Source organism: Euphorbia lathyris, chromosome 2 (genome assembly GCF_963576675.1).
Source record: "Euphorbia lathyris chromosome 2, ddEupLath1.1, whole genome shotgun sequence".
NCBI lineage: Eukaryota > Viridiplantae > Streptophyta > Magnoliopsida > Malpighiales > Euphorbiaceae > Euphorbia > Euphorbia lathyris.
The window spans coordinates 79,441,290-79,463,876 of record NC_088911.1 but is presented as its reverse complement, the minus strand read 5'-3'; the positions used below and the strand labels follow the sequence as shown (position 1 = coordinate 79,463,876).

Here is a 22,587-nt window from a genome sequence, read left to right as displayed (position 1 = left end):
GAGAGGAAGGGCATTGCCACATTCTCCACAGAAGTTTCATTAATAAGACTTTGTTATTATCCTTAGCTTGTCTTATCCCAAGCCTCCCATACTTTTCGGCTGGGAAACCTTCTCCAAGGGACAAGGTGGATCTTTTTCCCCTATCCAGAATCTCCACAAAGGAAACGCCGGTTAATTTTGTCAAGTTCATTAAGAACAGGCTCAGGCAGCTTACAAGCTTGTATGATATGATTAGGAGCCGCGCAATTGACAGACTGAATTAACGTAATACGGCCCGCTAGGGAAAGAGATTTAGCTTTCCAACTGGCACACATCCCATTAGTTTTCTCCAGAGTCTCTTTAAAAGAGGCTTTGGAAACTCTGTCACTGTGGAGGGGGACCCCCAGATACTTACCCAAGGACTGAGTTAGAGGAATACAAGATAAATCACTTAGCTTTTTAGAAACGCCTTTATCCATGTTTTTAGAGCAAAGCATCCGAGATTTTTGGATGTTGATCTTCTGGCCAGAAGCAGCGCAGAAACAATTGAGGATATCCATAACCATACCAACTTGCTCCTCGTTCCCTTCTACAAAGATCATCACATCGTCAGAGAATAACAAAAGGGTAATAGGAGGGCAGAATTTGTTGATGGACACAGGATGGAAATTCCCATTGCTCACAGCCTCTTGGATCAGGTGCGATAACCTCTCCATCGCAATAACAAAAAGGAAAAGGCTCATAAGGTCCCCTTGACGGATCCCCCTAGAGGGAGAGAACTCATCTGACATATCTCCATTGATCAAAACCTGAAAAACAGGAGAAGAAATACAATCCTTAATCAATCTCCTCCAGCTATCCGAGATACCAGCTCTCTTTAAAATATCCAGAAGAAAACTCCAGTTTAAACGGTCATAAGCTTTCTCCAGATCCAGTTTAAGAGCCACAATACCTTTCTTACCCTTCTTCATCTTCATGGAGTGCACCATCTCCTGGGCAATAACCACATTATCCATCATTTGTCTGCCAGGAACAAAACTGCCTTGATTCTGGCTAATAATCTTAGGAAGAATACACCGGAGTCTATTTGCCACAATTTTAGTAATAGCTTTGTACAATACATTGCAAAGACTAATCGGCCTCATTTGTAAAAAGGAGGAAGGTTTCTCAACTTTAGGAATCAAAACCAGAAGGGTTTTATTCACCAGCCTAATATCGTTGGATCCACCGAAAACACCTTTAACAAAATTGTAAATGCCTTCCTTCACAGTTACCCAGTGTTTGTGATAAAAGCTAGCAGGAATACCATCAATCTCAGGAGCCTTAGTATCTCCGATACTAGAGAAAGCCAGATCAATCTCTTTTTGGTCAATAGGATGGAAAGCTTCCATAATAGTTTCCTCCTCCAACCGAGGAAAAGAGATCCCAGAACATTCTTTGTCCAGATCCACATAATCCTCTTTAAATAAGTCTTTATAAAAGTCAAGGGCCAAGCGACGAATATCTTCGTCCTCATAAACCCAATCACCATTAGAATCTTTGATAGCATCGATCCAATTCCTCTGCCTTCTAATAATAGTAGAAAGGTGGAAAAACCTGGTATTTCGGTCTCCATCCTTAATCCAAGCCTTTCTTGATTTTTGAAACCAAAGAAGCTCTTCCTGTCTAAGCACAGCTTCCAACTCATTCTGGAGAGATCTAAGGTGACAATTCAGACTATGATCAAAACGGAACTCCAAACAGCGTTGAATGCCTTCAATTCTTTTTAAGAGCTTATTCTTTCTTCTGATAATATGGCCAAAGATGTTTTTATTCCATCCCACCACATTCCTTCTAAACCCCTCAGCGGCAAGGAGAACATTGGAATGAGGCTGCCAATTGTCCTTGACAAAATTTTTAAACTCAGGATGGGACTCCCAGGCTACCTGGTACCTAAAAAGTCTATCCCCTTTAAGCCGATGACATTTAACCAACTTAACGAGGATAGGACAATGGTCAGAGTGGAGGAAAGGAAGATTCAGCACATTCACTTCGGGAAATCTATAAATCGCAGCAACATTCGCATAAACTTTGTCCAACCGAACAAACACGCTATTACGTTTCCAAGTAAACTTGTGACCAGCGGCTCCCAGATCAGACAGCCCGCATAAATCCATATTCTGCTTGTGATTGAGACACCGGTTCACATATGATTACCCCCCCCCTTTCTGATCACTCATAAGGGCAATATCATTAAAGTCCCCAGCCACCATCCAAGCATCCACTATGCTTGTACTTATAGAATACAGGATCTCCCACAGCCTTTTGCGGTTAGCCATAACAGGATCGGCATAAACAAAGGTGAAAAGGAAGGGTTTATTACCATGGTAACAAACTTTACTATGAATAAATTGTTTATCCATACTGATAATATCAATTTTAACACGATCTGGCTTCCAGAAAAGCCAAATCCCCCCGGCCCGACCAGTAGCCTCAGATCTGACACAACTCCAATTCTTAAACTTCTAACCACCTCATCTGCTTTGCAACCACTAATCTTGGTTTCAAGCAAAGCAAAACAAGAAGGATTAAATTGTTTAATTAAATCTTTAACATGGATGCGGGTAGCCTTACTAGCCGCACCTCTAACATTCCAAACAAAAAGGTCCATCGGAAAGGAAGACTACTGACCACAGGCCCAAACCCTAGACCAGGTATTTATTCGGGGCTCCTGAGAGCCTTGAAGAGGTGCCAGTAGGCCCTCTTTTATCCCAAGAGTCCAAAGAACTATGGTTCTTTTTAGGATTAGCCTTAGGTTTCTTCATATTCAACTTATTGACTCCCATAGCCTTTCCATTTGAGACGTTAACATAAGTTTTCAAATTACTAACCTCATTGGTCTTCAATTTTCCAGTTGAGCCAGTATTCTGGGAGCTCCCCCATGGCAACAACTTTAGAGTCGAACAGAGGATTAATAGAGTCACCTAGGATGGTAGCTGGCTCAGCAGATTCTTGGCCTGGCATGCTTAACTCCATATGCTCATTAGATAAATCCGAATCCTGGCCATCCTCAATAGACAGGACCCCGAATCTTGACCCTGAACCGGAAGCTGATTCAACACCAGCACCAATCTTGATGTCGGGGGGCCTGACCTTGATCTCAGGAGCAATTTGGAGAGAATTCATCTCCTTACTGATATCAGGGGGTTGATTTCGAACAACATTTGCCCGTGGCTTTCTTCTAACCGACCTTTTAGCCAGCATCCAGGGGCCAAAATTCCTCCCTTCTCCTTGACTCTCCTCAGCTCTAACTTTATTAGTCACCATCACCTCCTCAACCACCTTCATTCTCTTAGGACAACCATCATAAGTATGGCCAAACATACCACACTCATAGCAAATATTGTGAATACCTTCGTATTCAATATGATAAATCATATTCTGAACACAGAATTTAGACAGAAGAGGCTTAGCAAGATCAATGTCGATACAAACCCTGGCAAACTTGCCTCTCACTGCCCCAACGGTAGTTTTGTCCACATGGTGAACTTTCCCAACAAGGCCTCCAATTTTATTAAGAAATCTTTCGTTATAGTATTCAATAGGTAAGCCTGGGAATCTAACCCAAGTAAGTATCCTATTCACAGAGCAGTCATGAGGATTAAAATTTGGGACCCATGGCCTTAACGCCAAAACATGATTGGATATGATATAAGGGCCACCATTAACAACTGCATTAAAATCCTCCGCCCTTGTAAATTTAATGACATAATAGTCATTCTCCAGGTCCGTAATGGTAACCTTCCCTTTCTTCGCCCATTGTGCCTGGATCCTCTGAGCAAAGTAATTAAAGTTAATCCTTTTCCCAAGCACATTGACAATTAAGGCTAATTTCCATTTAGATCTGAGGGCGCGCTTATCTTCAGAGGAAAGTCGGATCACAGGACACAGCGGGTCCTCTTGTTCACCATCCTCAACATCAGAGTCGGAAAAAACTTTCTCAGACTCATCCTCGATAATGTCTTCCTCCATCATGGGTTCCTCCTCGACCACCCCCATCACCTTATCTCTCGAGGAAGATTTCCCCAAGCCTTTCTCAAAAGTGAAATTATCTACCCTATCCACAATTTGTCGTGAGCCCGGATTAGCAATAGAATATGTAACATTTTGACCCGCAGCCCCCTGGGCCAACGACCCGCCCATCGGGGCTGCCTCAACCTGCCTCACTGCCCTAGAACCAGGGGACACAGCCGGTTCCCTCGCCTGGGCAGCCTCCACCACTACCGGCACTCCCGCGGCAGTATTGCCCACCTCTGCTCCAGCACCAGGGCACCACACGCCAATATCCCCAGCCGGATCATTGCCCAGCGCTGCGCAGAACACCTCCGCTCCAGATCCAGGACGCCGCACGCCAATATCCCCAGATCCGGATCCCCTTGCCGGCACCCCATACATACCCGCTACTGCCTTCCCGCCCCCAGCAATCCCTTGCGCCGCAACCCTAGCACTCCACTCCTTGGCCCTTTCCGTCCCCAAATCCCCTTCGCCATCCATGCTTGTTGCCGGATCCGGCCCCTCGCCCCCCTTTCGAGCCGACCGATCCCGCTCCCTTGATCGATCCCTAACCCGTTCGCCGCTCACACGTCTCTCTCTCGAAGAAACTGCCGATCTCCCTTCTCCCCTCGCCATCTCCCCATCCGGCACTGGATCCGCGTCCAGCTCCTTCCTAGCTGCCCGATCCACCATCCCCTGCCCCGATCGGCCGCCCGCGCCGCCCAGCGCCATAGCCGTCCTTACCCTCGCTTTCTCTCGTTCTTTCGCCATGCTAAATTAGAATATATTACAACTCTATTACTTTGTCAATTTATAATTCTATACTACCAATGAGATATTAATATTGTATAATTAATTTTTTTTATTTATATAAAATTTTACACATTTTTTTGACAGAAAATTTTTACACATTAAAATATATACTTTAAACTCTATAATATATAATGCAAGATTAATAAAAAATTATTAGTAGGAAGCATGGATAATGGATGTGGGTATAGTATTATTCAGTAGTGTTCACCTGGGCATTCACCGTTAAATCCAAACTTATTAAATTTAAGCCTTAGGATGATTTGTATCTCCACCACATGATCCTAATAAGCTTGGATCTAACGGTGAATGACCAAATTCATTTGGTCATTTAGGGTCATCACATACTGTCAGTATTATTTATGTTTGAGATATTCAACTGATATTAGGAATTAGTGGGGGGTTGTAGCGAAGCCTAATTAATTGGGCCCAGAAGTTAAGCACATGTGCTGCCTTGTATGAAGGTCACTTCATATGACTGACTAAGAAATTCTAAAATCTAAAATTGACCATAATCAATATTTCCCCAATTCAAATTCCATAACATAAGATATATAGCCATTTGCCTCCTCGTGATGTACTCAATTTTTACTACCTACAAAATATAAACTAATAAGAAGACTGTTGTTTGATGTTCATAAATTTTGTCTATATATGGAAAATATTTGGCACTTAAGAACTGCTCAATAAATAGTAAGTAGGTTTTTTATAATGATGCCAACTACTAACTAAATATGTCTAATCCCATAAATACTATTCAAATCTTACCTATTTCCCTTTCATTACCAAACACTTTATTTCTTCTCATCTCCTGTTCCTGTAACAAAAACCATGTTATTAATTTGCAATTTACTGTTCCTGTAACAAAAACCATGTTATTAATTTGCAATTTATGTGATGCAGCGTGGATTTCACTGAAATCGTGACGTGTTAGTTTTAATCGTAAACTAACAAAGATGTTCTTCTTTAGCTAAACTAGAAGGGGTGAATCCCAATTTCATGGACTAAATCCATAGGAATAATAAAATCCCCATTGTTGAAGGTAGAACCTTAACAAAGTTTCTTCAAGAAGAATTATATTTGATTGATAAAAAGTTAAGAACAAATACAAGAAAGAGATGTATTTATACCATCTCAACCCTAAAACCAAAATTACATAAAAGCCTATCTTACATAATTAATTAAAAAGTAAGGTTATGGGTAAAATGGGGTAATAATAAGGAGGTGGCATAGGTGTAAATAGTGACGTGGTAGAGTTGTAATTAGGGAGTGGCAAAGGTGTAAATAAGGAGTAGCAGGATTGTAATTAAGGAGGAGTTGGAGTAAGGAACAAGTTCCTGAAAAGTGAAAGTACGCGGGACATAGTTTGGCTGATGAGCTCTTCTCTGGATCAGTACTCATTCTACGCGGGACGTGCCCAATTCTACGCGGGACGTACTTTGGCTGTTGAACTCTTCTCCGGATCAGACACTCAAGTACGCAGTGCGTGTTTTCTTCCACGCGGAGCGTGCCCAATCCAAGCCCTGCGTATGTGACCTTCTGGACTTTCTCCGGATCAATCTCAAATACACGCGGAGCGTGCCCAAATACACGTGGAGCGTGTCTGAGCTGCTGTGTTGTATTGTTTTGGCCTCTTTACTCGCTTGTTGCTCGCGTTTGGTTCTTCCTCCGACTTCCCTCATCCGGACTAGATCCTAGGGAAAGATGCCCCGCATCATTATGCCTTCTATATTAAACAAAATTCTACTATACATAGGGTAAAGAATGATATCATGGAGTTGATTTCTTGTTAAGAATTAAATATGTATAAATGACATCAATTAATAAATCGAATGTATAAAAAAAAGGAGTTTGACTATGCTTACTTTGTTTTTAACAAAGTAAGTCTTACTTTGTGTGTTTTCACTATTGGATGAATTTTACACTCCATCATCCAATAGTAAAAAAAACAAAGTAAGGTTATATGAATATGAATAAAAAATAATAATCTAAACAATTAAATAATTTAAAATAGGGTTAAGGTGCAAAAATACCCCTAACGTTTTGGACCAGGAGCAATTTTACCCCTAACGTCTAAAATGGTGCAACTTTACCCCTAACGTTGGAAGCCAAGAGCAATTTTACCCCTAACGTTAATAAATTGGGTCAATTTGAGAAATAATTCATCAAACTGTCTTCTCGGTCATGAATCTTGTCATCTACACTTCATACGTGTGTCATTTTATCAGTAACAAATCATAAACATAGGTTGAGATGTGAAAAAAAATAAAAAAATATACTGTCTTTTTATACGAATTAGATAAAATAAATTCAAAAAATTCACCATATTTATAAATATTAATCTCAAATTCTATTGTTAAATTATAAAAAACATAAAATCTTTTTTTCAGAACGAATTGTTATGCAATTGGTGCTGAATAAGGAACAAAAATATCTGTGTTTTATAATAGTATCTGAAATTGATCCAATTTATTAATGTTAGGGGTAAAATTGCTCTTGACTTCCAACGCTAGGGGCAAAATTGCACCATTTTAGACGTTAGGGGTAAAATTGCTCCTGACCCAAAACGTTAGGGGTATTTTTGCACCTTAACCCTTTAAAATAATATAAACTAAAAAATCATAAATATTATTATTTTTTCAAAGCAATTTTAATACATTTTCATTTCAAAAATTATTTGTTCACCCATTGAGCATTGGTGATATTCTTTCCTTTTCCTTTTGCTCTTATCATGTCTTTAATGATTTCAATACGACAGTCTATGTTAAGGTTCGCTGGTTAGCCTTGTATCTCTTAATTTTAATAAAGTTGGTTATTGTCTCTTGTGGTGTCAAGCTAGTTGGAAGGAGTTGAGTTATGGACCGGCTCTAGATATAGACTAGGAGTGCGACCGTCTAGGATCTAGGGTCAAAATAGGTCCAATTTTTTTTAAGTACTTTTTTTAAAAATAAATGTAATTATAATATCCATTTAGATTTACAAATGAACCAAATAATATGATATTTTAGGTATAAAATAGGTCCAATTTTTTTATTTTAAACTTTTAAGTATAATTTTATTATTATTAAGGATCATTTATCTCTTATTTTGTATAGGATCCATAAAATGTTAAGACCGGCCCTAGTTGAGTTACTCCAATGCCCGCACAATCCTTTTACTAAAAAATATTTTTGTTATGAATGATGAGAGTGTAATCTCTGATATAAAATTCATTTTTAGGATAACTTAGTGTACATAAAATACATTTAGTTAAACAATACAAGCTTATCAGAATCAAATTCAGTAGGCTTTAATATCGTTTTAAAAAATTTGTGTTCCCCTTTTTGTTCTCTTCTTTTTGAAGAAACCAAGAGAATATCATATATAGATTATATGCTAATCAATCCCTTAATTTACCATATTATTCTAATTAACTTTTTTTCTAATACCTATGCTGAGAGATTAGCCCTTTTAACTATAGGGCTAATCAACTTTTAATCTTACAGTTCAGATGAAATCAAAATCTGATCAGCAGTCAAAGTAGACAACTGAGTTTTAGGCACATATATAGTTTTTTTTTCTTACTTTCATGTTCCCTCTCAACTTAAATTGATACATCAGAACATGTTAGAAAAAGTTTGATTAGTTCTCTAAACTTTCATATTGTCTTGATATCCCCTCAATTTGGTTAAAAAGCAGCCAATTAATCTCGGGTTTTGTTATTTACCGCCCCAAATTACTTATCACCACCTCCATTTGGACAATTTTTTCCCTTTTCATAATTTTTTTTCTAAACTGAATATTCTTTTAGAGAATCGGCTAAAATTTGGCCTAAACAGATGCCGCATCCGTTCGGCCCATGGCAGGGGCGGATGCGGCTTCTGTTTAGGCCAAATTTTGGCCGGTGTAAAATCGTAAAATTTTTAGTGACGAAAGCTACTAAATCGTTCAATTTTTTGTGACAAAAAATGTAAAATCGTCATAAAAAATATATATGATTTTCATGAGTTCTTTGATAAAAAAAAACGTAAATTTTAATGTTTCCGACTTGTAATCATCCATTTTCGGGATTCGGGTTGTCACACATCAATTTTTTTTCATAATTTCAATTATTGTTGTTCGGGTTTATGATTTTGGAAATAGAATTTTCGGTTTTTTATCAAAATTATGAGAATGGCAAAAAAAAGTCCAATAAAAGGCGGTGATAAGTAATTTGGGGGTGTCATTTAGCAACTCACGTTAATCTCCCAATCCATCAAACACACATTAGAGCCCTTGAGTGTGGCCCACACGATGTTGACTAGTGAAAACGGTAGCTAACTGGTGCCGCCAAATTTATGAATTGCTATGTATGAAAAGAGTAAAAATTAGTGGTGGAAAAAATACATTAAACATTCGGCGGAATAACTGAAACAATCAGTAAAAATCCCAAGAAATTGAGAGAATCTTGAACAAAGAGTTTTAATGTCTTCAATCACTAAACACAAGAAATTGTTACCATTTTTTGTTTAGGATTTAAGGCTGAGAAAGACTAGGAATTTCAGAATTCAAGCCGTTATATTTAGAAATTTAAATAGAAAATGTCATTCCTTCTAATACATTAGACGGAAAAAACATGCATTCTTGTTGCGTGTTACACGCTCGATGCAACATCAGATTAAGGGATCAATTGACCACATTTTAAGTAAGTTGGATTATCGGACAACTTGAAAGTTTAAAGGTCAATTACACTTTTTTAAAAAGAAATTAGAGATTAGTTGACTGCATTTTAGATAAATTGAATAGGTTATTGAGATAATATAAAAGTTTAGAGGATAAATCAATTTTTTTAAAATAAATTCAGATGCTGACTGATGTATTAAATTTTTTTCATGTAAATCTTTTATAAAGAAAAGAAGAGGAAGACATGATAATAACACTTCCTTTGTTGATGATATCGTCGCCATTGGTGAGACGCTGTTGGATTCGGCCGTGACACTTCCGATGGTAAAATCAGAAATGGAATTTAGGATTAATAGGTATTGAAAAATATTCTGAAGAGTGTTGTTAACTTACCTCTAAAAATATCCTGAGAGTAGGGATGGAACATGTACTATACTCGCGGGTACCCGACACTACTCGACCCTAATGGAACTACTCGTACTCTGTATAAAAGGGTATAAGACGAGTATGAGATCAAAACCTTTACCCGTTAGGGTAATGAGACGGGTATGTGAATACCCCCTAGGGTACTTGGTACCCGTTACCCTTCATAACTTTTTTATATATTAATGAAGGGTAAATTTCATCAATGATGTACAACCTTTGTTCTATTTCACACTTTGGTATACAACCTTCAATTTGTCTCACTAATATGTACGAACTTATAGGTGACCTCTCACTATGGTGTACAATAGGTAAAAATGACCGGTCAACCTGAAGTCAACGCGCCACATAAGCATTTTTCATCAAATTCATTAGTAAAAGTGAGACCCACAAATTATAAAGAAATTAATTTTATCATTTTCTCTCTTTTACCCTCATCCCTTTCATCTCTTCATCTTCTTCCCTCTATTTCTTTCTCTCTCTTCATTTTTTTCTCTTTCTATAACCTCTATCTCTCTTCAAATTTCTTTCTCTCTCTAACTTATCTCTCTCTAACTTTCTCTATTTCTAACATTATTACAAAAAAAGAAATAAATACGGATGATCCAGATTACATGGCTCTCTCAAGTGTCAGCAATTACTTTTTAGAACTTCTTATGCCTAGAAGTAGCAAACACATCACCATTAGAGGCCATAACTCATGTCCAACCTTATATTATTAATCAATGTCTTCAAAGGCCAGAGCATATATTTTTTTATCCAGATTCAATTTTTTTTTTTTTTAATAATGTTAGAACATGAACCACCTAATTAAATAAAAATGCAAAACCCCTAAAATCGGACCGATGTCCACCGCTTGAATATGAAAACAGATAAAACATTAAAATCCTTCTTGTTGATCATAAAAGGACACCATCAATAATTAGCCGCAAAAAACCCGAATATTTTGCAAAATTCAGCAGAATCAAATTAAAGATTCACAATGCATTGAATAATATTCAGATGGAGTAATAACAAACCGGATATAAATCAAGTTTTTGTAATAATGCTAGAGAAGATCAGAGAGAGATGAGTTAGAGAGAGAAAGAAATTTGAAGAGAGACAGAGGTTAGAGAGAGAAAAAATGAAGAGAGAGAAAGAAATAGAGGGAAGAAGATGAAGAGATGAAAGTGATAAGGGTAAAAAAAGAGAAAATGATAAAATTAATTTCTTTATAATTTGTGGGTCCCACTTTTACTAATGAATTTGGTGAAAAATGTTTATGTGGCGCGTTGACTTCGGGTTGACCGGTCATTTTTACCTACTGTACACCATAGTGGGAGGTCACCTATAAGTTCGTACATATTAGTGACACAAATTGAAGATTGTATACCAAAGTGTGAGATGGGGCAAAGGTTGTACACAATTGATGAAATTTACCCTATTAATGAATATCATTGTTTTTTAGATGTAAGACGTGAGATTTGAACTCCAATCTTTTGTTTTTCAACTATTGAGTTATACCACTAAACTACTTTATTCTTATTAATTAAGGTTCAATTTGTTCAATTTTTAGATAGATGATTTATTAAATTTATACTTTGTTAAATTAGTCTATTTTTTATTTTATTTATTGATTCTTAATGGGTAAGAGTACCCCGCGAATTAAATGGGACGGTTATGGGATGCAAAATGTATACCCGTTAGGGTAATGAGACGGCTACAGGTAATTAAAAAATAAAAGGGTAAGAGTTTGGGATTGACATTACCCGCGGGTACCCTACCCGTTGTCATCCCGACCTGAGAGTGTTGTTAACTTACCGCCATTGGTGAGACGTTGTTGGGCTATTGTCGTTACTCCAATTAATTATCATTACTCCTCCTTATAGAAGGAATAACTGTTTTCTCGGATTCTGTATAACCATACAAGAGGTACACTGATGTGGCAATGTACATCCGTACCTTCTTTCGATCGACGTCTGGTGAATCCCTTAGCCGGTCTTTCATGCGGATCTTAACAGACATGGCTTTTGGCGATTGTTACGGGGTAAGATTTAACCTCCTCTTTCTAAATTCCTATGTTCTTCTTCCCTTCCTTTTATTCCCAATTCTCAAGTTCTTTGTCTAATTCTCAAGTTCTTATCACAAATCCAATACTAACGATTCTCTTGATACAAAGTTCGTTACACGGATCTCTTGTTATAGGATTTTGAAGGTGAATTTTGTCTTATGCAGATTCACCTATTTTATTGTGAACATTGTATGATTTTATAATTTTTTATAGAATTTTTTTTATTAATTTAGCACAGGTTTTTCAAATCTTAAAAGCAGTTTTTTTTTTTTTTTTTTAAATTTTCCAGCAAAAAAACGGCGTTAGTAAAAATAAAAGTATTTTTCTTAAAAGCTAATAAACCTGCTTTTAGGAGAAGTTATATTTAATAGCTTTCACGGCTTATAAAAAAAGAAAAGTTAATATTTATTTTTTTCTGCATAAAAATAGGTATAGTTTTCAATTTAATTTCAAATATAACTCAAACTTTCAACTTAATTTAAAAAAAAAACAGTCTTAACTTTCAACTTTTGTTATATATTTATCTTTGAGCACCTCTTGAACATAGTAATACCAAATGAACAGCGTTAGCAATAACCATTCTGACTTTTGTTGGTGAAGTAATAAAGTGTAGTAAAACACAATAAAAAGGATCAACTTTTCAAAATTTCATGGAATAAAAAAAAAATAATTAACAATAGAATAGATAGTGATCTGTAATTTTTCAGAACCAAAATCATAATTTCCCGCCTCCATGCACCAGATCTGGCGCTTCAACAGTGGCCTTTAAACTCTTACATTTTGGATTTTAAGGAGAAAGTTAGCAACGACCAAGTAATGACCAATAGAGTTGGTACGTGTTAAACTTTTTTTTTTTGAAAATATGTTAAATATTACTATTATATAAAAAAAAATCAAGTCTGGATTCTGATTTTGGTGTTTCTTCTTTAGATTTTTTATATAATAACGAGTTACATAGAATACAACCTTGCAAGTAAGAGAGTAGAGATGTACAACCAATATTACATACAATACAACCTTTGATTTAAAGTTTTTCTCCATCTACACACAATAACTATGCAAGTTTTCACAAATGTTTTTTTTTATGAGGAAAGCATGTATACCTCCCATCCATTTTACACCAATCTTCAAACAGCATACAGTTTTACAACCTGATCAATCTTGGCACGGCACACTGGGCAACCCCATTTCTTGGCTTTTACCTCCTTTAAACACGACATGCAACCGGCCATATGCCCACATGGGATACAAGCCGCTTCTACTGGAGCATCCAAACATATCACACATGATGATGAAGAATCTCCATCTTCTTTTTGTTTCCCAGACCTACCTGCTAATTTCTCCTCAGGTAGCGAAGTCATATCAACCGGGCCAAAATCAATTGATGGATACTCAACTGGCCCATCTTCTCTCATCTCATCAATGATAACTGGTGCTGATGGGACCGGTTCTGGGGCTTCAACTGCACCAATACTATCATGGTCAGTTGCTTTTGACGTCTCCGTATTCACAGGGTTATTCCAACTGCTGGAAGCACTTGCTTCGCTAGGGTAAGTTTCGATAACAGGTGTCTCTTCCATGGAAGATTGGATTGAGGCATTGATTGCCATTGCTAATTCAAACTCTTCTTCAGGGGGTGCTGTTGCTTCAACAGTTGAAGCCCCATATGTCTGCAAAAACGCAGGAGGATGTACTGCCTGCAACATTCCAGAATTTGAGTTAGTTGTAAATAAAGGAATGTTGATTGCACATTTAAGCAGATAAACAGCTGTGCTAAATGCCAATAATACAAGTTTAGTTATCAATATGATAAATAATCATATTAACCTTGCAATTTCTCATTTTTACGGGAAAAAAGAAAGCCTGAAAAGCAGTGACCACCAAATGGTTATAAACTTGTAATTGAAAGGAAAAATATACAGAGGAGAATATTTTTAAGTTGAATATTTTGAGGAAACACAAAATTTCAACAAAGAGAAGAAACATTGTGCTGGGTGCATCAGTGCAACAACTAAAGATCATATCAGAGGATTTTTAAACAGCGACCACTTGTATAAAGACGAGCCTATAGCACTATAGAGCAGGTAAACAAATAGCAAAGCTTCAATTTGAAGTATAACTTCTAGCATCATAAGTGTATTTGAGAAGAAAGCATAGAAAATAAAAACAGAAGTACCTGTGGAATTCCCTTGCACGCATCACAGAACCATTGAAGCTGCTGCCTGTCACCTTCTTTTGCTGGGGCAAGTTTAATGCGTGTTTCTGAAAATAATTGATATTAAATAAGAGATTCAAGCAAATTGAAGGTAATTAATTTTATTGAAAAAGAAGAAGACCAAGCACGAATCAAAGCACTTGAGATACAGTTGCTTTTGAAATTTTAAGCAAAATAGCATAAAAATCACAGGTATTGTTTTTCCCTAGCAGCATTTCGAATTAGAGGCTGGAGCACAATGAGGGTACAGCATATCCCATTTTAAGCATTCATTTATATCTAGCTTAAAGTAATTTAGGAACTATCATACTTACGACTAACTGTTCGAGGCCTATGCCTCACTCTTCTACGCCTCCTTCCTCTTGGGACTATGCATGAACAAAAATCACTTGTAAATGTAAATACTAGGAAATGAATGCTATATCAATTCCAAGACAAATAAATTATTGTATACAAGAGAATAAAGATTGGTAAGTGAATGTGAGATACTAGCAAGAAAAATAGTTTCAGGTATAAAAATTGTTGTTGTTGTTGTTGTATAAGAATTTACTCGTAGATCTGTCATCAATTATAACTGAAGGATCAGAATGGCGAAACTTTGGTTCCTCTAGATTAGCTTTCCACAATGCAATCACTGTACGCGGTTGGGCATCCTGGTCATTAGTTAACAGAAGTTTATAAGTAACTTGTAATAATTCAGACTTAAAAGGACTGAGAACATGCATGCCTGGCTGGATTCAGACAAAGGTTAAAGCCATTATGCATATTAAACTGAAGTTGGTAGATTGTTTCCAATTCTATAAAGGGCACTATTGATAAGAATCGGAATAAGGAATCAGCAAGCCAATATAAAAGTGCTCACTGATAAAACCATTCATAATATCACTTATCCAGCAACTTAGCTATAATTTCTGACAGAAGATCAAAGCAATACATTACTTCAACAGTGACATATGGTTGCACACCTGTGGACTATGATATATGGCAAGTTCCAGCTTGAAAGGCTTATTGTTATTACGGGAACCTGTTGGTAAAACAGCAACCCATCTGCAAAATAATAAAACAGCAGCAGTCATAAGTACCCAACGTGCCTCATTGACAAAAAAAACTTTGATTGCAAGTTGGTAGAAATCAGCATTCCAAATTTCTCAAATGTCATATCTCAAAATAAAATAATAAAAACAGGAATCAAAAAGAAGTTACTATGAGCTTCACACTTACACGTTTCTTGAAAGAAACTGAGGAGCCAGTACTTCCAGAAATCCTGGCCCATAGAACTCACGCATCCGACCAGAGAATAAACAAATATGACTCTGCAAAAGAATCATATGGAAGGAAATCTTACTTAAAATTTAGCTCTTCTTCATAGAAATAATAAAGGAAAAGTTGTCATATTGCCGCTTATAACACATGAAGTATCGTAAAAGGCATACCTCAATTGTACGGACAACATTGTTGTACCCTTTAGCTCTAGCAACTTCTAGAGGGGTTTGGCAATCATCATTCAAGATTAATGCATTCGCTGAAAATGTCGAACATGCTGGTTATAAAAATGGTGACAGCAAGAGACAACAATAATGATGGAAACCTATTTTTATTTTCTGTGCATATATAGGCATGAAATGTTCATCACTCTCACAAATAAAATAAGAAAGAGGAATTATCCTCCAAGCTTAAGAAGATACTTAAACCTAATGTAGTAAGAACAACAAACACAACCATTATAATGTCTACAAATCTATTCCTCGAACACATAATTTTCATAAATGACAAAGATTACAGCTTACCTCCATGGGAAAGAAGTAACTTAACAGTATTATCAAGGCCTCTTTTTGCTGCATGATGTAAAGGAGTGCCCCCATTGCGACCTGCAGCTCAATGAAGAACAATTAATTAAAAAAACTAGAAAATTCCATCTACCATGTTACTATTATGCTTATGAACAGCAGTTAGCATGCCAATTAAATTGCTGAAGAATTAATTCTTCGATTAACTTAAGAATATACTATATTGCTCGTCTTTATACTGCAACGGAGCTCCATTTCATTATGTCCCAACTTTTCAAAAGGAGGTTAAGCCGATTCAGAACTAAAAGTACCAATATTTATTGAAAGGCATACCAGAACCAAATTAGATAAATTTGTATAATAAGAAGCAGAATCAACACATACCAGGGCGGTAAGCGTTAATATTAGCACCGAGCTCTATCAAAGTTTTAGCCACATTGTAGAGCTCAGAATTCAGGCAAGCTAATATCAATGGCGTTTTACCTTCCTTATCAATCCACTGCACCGCCAAATAAATAAGAGGGCAAACATAATCAAAATCAAAATGATAGAGAAAAAGTCAAAATTGAAATCTTCAATTACAAATACAAAAAAGAAGAAAAATGCAAAATCCCCAAAAAAAGTATCATCAAATTTAAATTTCACAGAGAAGAGAAGAAAAAGATTAGGCACCTCAAGTTCAGCGCCTTCCTGGAAAAGATTTTTGATTCCTTCTGTATTCCCATAATTAACTTGCTGGTACAGCAATTCACCTTTGGATTGCTGTTGCCCCATGTTTTGATTGTTTCTCTCAAAAGAATTTGGGTTTGTTATGAAGCATAAATGGTGAGTGGTGTTTTCCGGGAAAATTCAAGTTCCTAGATTGCTTAATGGTTACGACTATAATAAAGTCAATTGATTGTCATTTAATAATTTGGGTTCGGAATGAATGGATTTTGGGGAGGAAAAAACAGTTGAGCCGAACGAAAGTGACGTGGTGGGGCTACAAACCCTCATTACTAACTCACTGAGTCATGGGTTACGCTTCATCTCATAAACAACGACAAGTCGTTTAACTTATCTACCCACAGACAGTACATTAATTGTTCTAAAATGTTGGGTTAAGACAACTGTCGTTTTGTTGCGTATGAAAACAGGTGAGTTCCATCCTATCACAAACACTTTCGGAAAATGAGGCGTTATGGATTGTTTAAGCGAAATCGAGAATCCATCTCATTTTTTTTTTTTACTACTAGTCCATCGATGTATTTTTTGGCCCCTAGCTAATTTTTAGCATTTTGGGTTTCGTCTAGGTCGTATCGACACCGTCTATACAACAATGAACACAAATATTTTTTACTGTGAAATTATTTTGTACTTTATTATAATTTACCTTTTGAGTTATTTCAATAATAATATTATTGAAATACTGATGTTTGCGTATTTTTAAAAATATATGTGTTTTTTATATGGATAAATAATTTATTAGTTTTTTCATTTTTACCTAACACAGAGTTTAGACTCTATTTTGAAAAACACATTATAAGGTCTCTATTCTTTTTTACTATTAACCATTTGGTCATTCTGTCTAATTTTTTTTATAGATTTTTTAACTATTATATTTGGTATAAACACAAAAACATAAAATAATAGAGTAACATGATCATTTTGTATCGTATTATGGATGTCCTGAAAGCTAAGATATGTTCGGTTAAAAATCGAGAAAATACACAAAAGGATCAAATGGTTAATATTGACAAAAGATATGGACATTATAATATGTTTTTCAAAGTAGAAGGACTAAACAATGTGTTACGTAAAAATGTGAGGACTAATAAATTATTTACTATTTCATATTGATAATTTTATATTATTATTTTTTAGTATTATACTACATATTTTAATTGAATTTATATAACAATATTTTATTAAAAATTAAAAAAATACAAATTCGATTAATCTCCAATTAATTCCCGACTAATTCTCAAAAGCATGTCCATCCGACTAGCACCTAACGTTTTTTACAACCTGATAACAACCCAAATTATTTTAGAATGAGGAATAAAGGGAAAATTAATAGAAATAATGGCAAACCATTATTTCCTATAAAAGTGGGATTTATGAATGATTAATATGGAATTAATGATAATTAATGCAGGATTAGTGCAGGGATCACTAAACCGTTATCAAGGAAAAACCCCCGACATTGATGATACTAACAACTCCATTAATACTAAAACCATCGAGTATAACTAAAGTAACATCAAAACCCACATTCAAGGATAATAAAAAGGATTAATGCGATTGTTACAGAATTGCATATAAATACCCCAGCTTCCTGGGATCAAAGGTACACACATTGTTCTAACCCTACTTTGTGATTACAGATTATTCTCTCAAAAATATTACTAACTTAGGCATCAGATTGTCCCCGGCCGATCCCAACGGCGCCTCATAGGGAAGTGCTCCGATCAAGGATTTTTTCACAAGTTATCAATTGGTGCGGTGAACGTGAAATTCTAAGATTAATAGAATTTTCACGATGAACATAAAATGTCTTCAGAAGGGCTCAACCCTCCCACTGGAGGAACCTTTATATTAGCAGTCACGGGAGGGACCCCATAACACCATCTTTTGAAGGGATCTCTAACAAACAGAAGATCACAAAATTTTGATTGTATAGAGTTTCACAAAGAACAAAACAATGGAGTCAACGTAATAGGAATCCCGATCTCAAACCTTGGCTCAATCAGTACAAACAAATCTATCCAGAGATAGAGTTATCTATATATTGATGGGAAAAAGTTTTCTACATTAAATCTTGAATTTTATGATAAACAAGATAAGTTTCTTCTCCTTTCTTGTTCCATTTTTAATGAAAGAAATTTGAAATTCCTTACCCTTATGAAATGTTATGAATATCATATATGTTATTAGATAAATCTAATAAATTGTGAAAGATGAAATCATAGAGATAGATCTTTCATTAAATCTTGCATGCTTAATATGTCTCATATTTTTATGCATGACATGTGTAATAGGCTATTATAATTGAATTAGTACAAAATGCATGTATAAGACCCGAAATCTTGGGATTTTATAAAAAAAATCTTATCCATTCAATGTGATTTGTCATTTGATATTAAAATATCATAAAAGGACCCGTGTAATTACAGATGATTTAGGTCTGATCAGTCTTTTGGATGAACATGCATATAATTATTAGAAGAAATTACAAAGAAAATCATATATGGTTTTTTCTTGTACAGTTCACCATCATCTATGTATGGTTTTTCTCATATATAGTATTTTTAATTTAAAATATTAGAAATTCACGTTTTTAATTATTGTTTTGTCAAACAGTTATTTCATCCATTTTTTACAGTGACGTGTCTATTCATATAGAAACTGTTTATTTGACATTGTTAGAATTTCATTTACCAACATAAAGGGACTTGCAAATATTGAGTCTATTTGTGATTATCCTATAACTGTCCCTAATTATTAAGGTCATTATGGGCTGATGAATTACTAAATTGGATAAACAAAACTTTCATGTCCTGAGCTAACTAAAAAAGAATGCAAGTGTCAGTTTCGAATGAGAACATTAATTTATGCAAAGTTCTTAGGCTATACATAAGTGTTCTTTAAAGATTATTTGAATGATGGTAGTTGAAGGTACGTGAGGGTGAATTTTGGGTACAGTCTCTTCGACAATGGCTTGAAGAGTCTGCCTCACTGAAGATGCTCAAATACAGGCCGAAGCCTTGGAGGTCGAACTTGTTACCCAAGTGAGGGTGAATTTTGGGTAATTTTCCTTACACTCCAAATTGAAGGAGAATCATGGTAGATATCTTTTTCTTCCAAAACTACCCTTTATCTTTTATTTTATTTATACAAATGAAATGATATAAGATTAATTTTATATATAACTATATTATTAAATCACCGCTTCCCTTACTTTAATTATATTTCATCCAACCGAAGCCTTAATGATCTTTGAATGCCATTAGTGCATGATAACGTAATGTTAGTTACAAGTAAAAAGTAATTATATCTTACCCAATATTGAAGGTTATAATGTTATCATATTTAAAATAAATTTATTATCTTGGGTGATAATGTGCATTAAAATGTAAAAGACATTGTTTTTAACCTTTGTCATTATGGTTATTTATTATTAAAAATTCATTATGATATTTATATGCAATAGTAACCTTTATGGTTATGACCATTATATATGGTATTATTAAAGCAAACACGATTAAAATTCTATTATGAATTTGTTTCGCATATAATATTTACTTGGTTTTATCCTTTGACTAAGTTCATTTTAGAGTCAGGGACTAACGTGAATGAATTACTGAGTTGATTCAAAGATGAACTAAAAATTCCATAAGGGGACATTGCATCATACATGATATTTGCCAACGAGGCCAATGCAAACAGTCTTTCGCTATGAAGTCTGTTCCATGGATCAAGCCATTGATCCCTAAATGCCAAACACTAGCATGAAAAATAAAGCTCAATCCAGAGAAGTGTACATTCGGAGCCACTTCAGAAAAAATTCCTTGGTTATGTCATTAGCCAAAAAGGAAAGATCCAAAGGTTGAACATGTGGATCATTGTACTAGGAAGGTTCATACATTGTTAACAGGAATTCACCATCCACAGCACGGATCCTGGGGTACGAGGTGGACAAAAGGTTTAAAGCTCCCAACTTGCCACAATATAAAGAAGAAGAGTCCTTATAAACGGGACATTACATATCCCGAACCCAAAGGAGGGGAGCATGTACGCCAAGGCGAATTTCAGGTTCTGTAGAAGAAATGGCCATGACACAGAAGCTTGCTGGAGATGGAAAAGTAGAAGATAGATTTGTCTAGAATAACAAATAACAAGACAACGACAACAAGCAAAAGATAGAGCCTAGAAAGAAATCCAAAAGTGTCAGTAATGTCATAGCAGATGGACCAGGGTATCAGCCACCCGTGAAAAAAAGAAGTCAAAATATCCGCCCTGGATAAAACATTCCTCAATCACCCTTTTTGCAGAAACAGGTCCAGTAATCCCTCCATATGCAGATGCATTGGTAGTAACAATGGCGATTGAAGGATGGGAGATGAAGCAAGTCATTATTGACATGTAAGCTAAACATGGCGGAAGATGCAACTGCAGTTTCTCAGAAAAGACGGAACCATGGGCCTCAAAATCAGTATTTTTACGTATTCTTATATGTGCATTAAACTGTTATAGTATCCTATATTTTATAATTTATTCTTTCTCGCCATATTTCTTATATTCATTTGCCTAGTTTTGTTCTATTTCTTTCCAAATTCTATAGAAGAAGAAATAACAAAGATGAAAAAGGCGGATGCAATCAAAGAGGTGATATACGCCCAATGACTGGCGAATGAAAAATCCCACAGGCGGATCAGCTACCTCAAAAATAGGACAAAGTGATCCCCCATCTAGGGCGGGTCCACTTACCTCAAAGATAGTACAAAGTGATCCCCCCCATCAAGGGCGGGTTTTAACAAGGCTCTTAGAAAGACCGGTATCCATTGTAATAAAGGCAATGACATTGCCCCATTAAATAAACTAATCTCTGTTATCAAACGTGTTTATCATTTTGTTTGCAAAGTTCACAGACAACATAAATGTCTCCATACATGGGGAGGGGAAACAACAAAGTAAAAGTCCCATCAAGGGTAGATTCTCTTCCCAGTGAAAGAAATCCATAAAGCTTATCATAAGCTTCTAGAGGACGGCTGGCCACCTACCCTAGTAATTAAGAGAAAATCTATGGTGAATTGAAAGCGTAACAAAAGTCCCACCATGAGCAACTCCCCTGAAAGCTCAAAACTCTTTTCATAAGAGAACACAAAGTCCCATCATAGGCAGCTTCTCTGAAAGCTTAAAAATACAAAGTCCCTTCAAAGGGCAGATTTTCTTCCCCGTGAAGGAATCTTACACGAAGTCCATTCAAAGGGCTAAGGTTTTAATGAGGCTCAAAAAAAGATCATCCTCCGTTGTAATAAAGGCAAGTAATTTCTTGCTCATTAAATAAATTACTCTTGATTATTAGTTTTGTGTAATATTTCTTTTCGGCGTGCTAGCAATACATAAATGTCTTCTTACTAAAAAGGGGGGGCATGGATTCAGATTCTCTTCCCTATGAAGAAATCTTACACAAAGTCCCTCCAAATGGTAGATTCTCTTCCCCGTGAAGAAATCTTACACGAAGTCCATCCAAAGGGCAGATTCTCTTCCCCGTGAAGAAATCTTACACGAAGTCCATCCAAAGGGCAGATTTTCTTCCCCGTGAAGAAATCTTACACAAAGTCCCTCCAAAGGGCAGATTCTCTTCCCCGTGAAGAAATCTTACACAAAGTCCCTTCCAAAGGGCAGATCCAATCAAAAGTACCATTACGAATAGATTCACTTCCCTGAGAAGTGGTCTATCAAGGGCGGATACATCTTTCTCAAAAAAAGAGAAATCCTTAAAAGCTTATCGCAAGCTTACTGGGGGACGGCTGGCCACCTACCCCGGGTTCGGTGGAATAAGTTTAAAAACTTAAAAATATCTTCTCAAAAGATCAAACGTGTGATTCAGTGGAATAAGTTTAAACACTTAAAAATATCTTCTCAAAAGATCAAACGTGTGATTC

General features: G+C 35.9%; 1 protein-coding gene across 2 annotated transcripts; it reads right to left on the bottom strand.

The window, feature by feature from the left end:
• Positions 1 to 12,923: 12,923 nt before the first annotated feature.
• Positions 12,924 to 16,853, bottom strand: LOC136218696 (putative E3 ubiquitin-protein ligase XBAT35). 2 transcript variants are annotated; one of them, XM_066005749.1, is made up of 10 exons: positions 16,610 to 16,853; positions 16,322 to 16,436; positions 15,938 to 16,018; positions 15,584 to 15,672; positions 15,372 to 15,463; positions 15,116 to 15,197; positions 14,701 to 14,803; positions 14,465 to 14,518; positions 14,112 to 14,197; positions 12,924 to 13,632 (listed from the first exon to the last, which is right to left on the bottom strand). In XM_066005749.1, exons 1-10 carry the CDS (start codon positions 16,709 to 16,711, stop codon positions 13,063 to 13,065), a joined length of 1,374 nt encoding a protein of 457 aa, XP_065861821.1. In that variant the 5' UTR covers positions 16,712 to 16,853; the 3' UTR covers positions 12,924 to 13,062. The 2 variants fall into 2 exon arrangements, with proteins under 2 accessions (XP_065861821.1, XP_065861822.1); XM_066005750.1 differs by lacking the exon at positions 14,465 to 14,518.
• Positions 16,854 to 22,587: the final 5,734 nt, after the last annotated feature.

What these genes read in the sequence shown, in the direction of transcription:
- LOC136218696 (XM_066005749.1), bottom strand. Translation starts at nt 16,711, where the DNA reads ATGGGGCAACAGCAATCCAAAGGTGAATTGCTGTACCAGCAAGTTAAT. An exon ending in AATTGATGACAGATCTACGA is followed by an intron (nt 14,519 to 14,700) that starts GTAAATTCTTAT and finishes GTTCATGCATAG; the next exon opens with TCCCAAGAGGAAGGAGGCGT. An exon ending in TAGGCCTCGAACAGTTAGTC is followed by an intron (nt 14,198 to 14,464) that starts GTAAGTATGATA and finishes AATTATTTTCAG; the next exon opens with AAACACGCATTAAACTTGCC.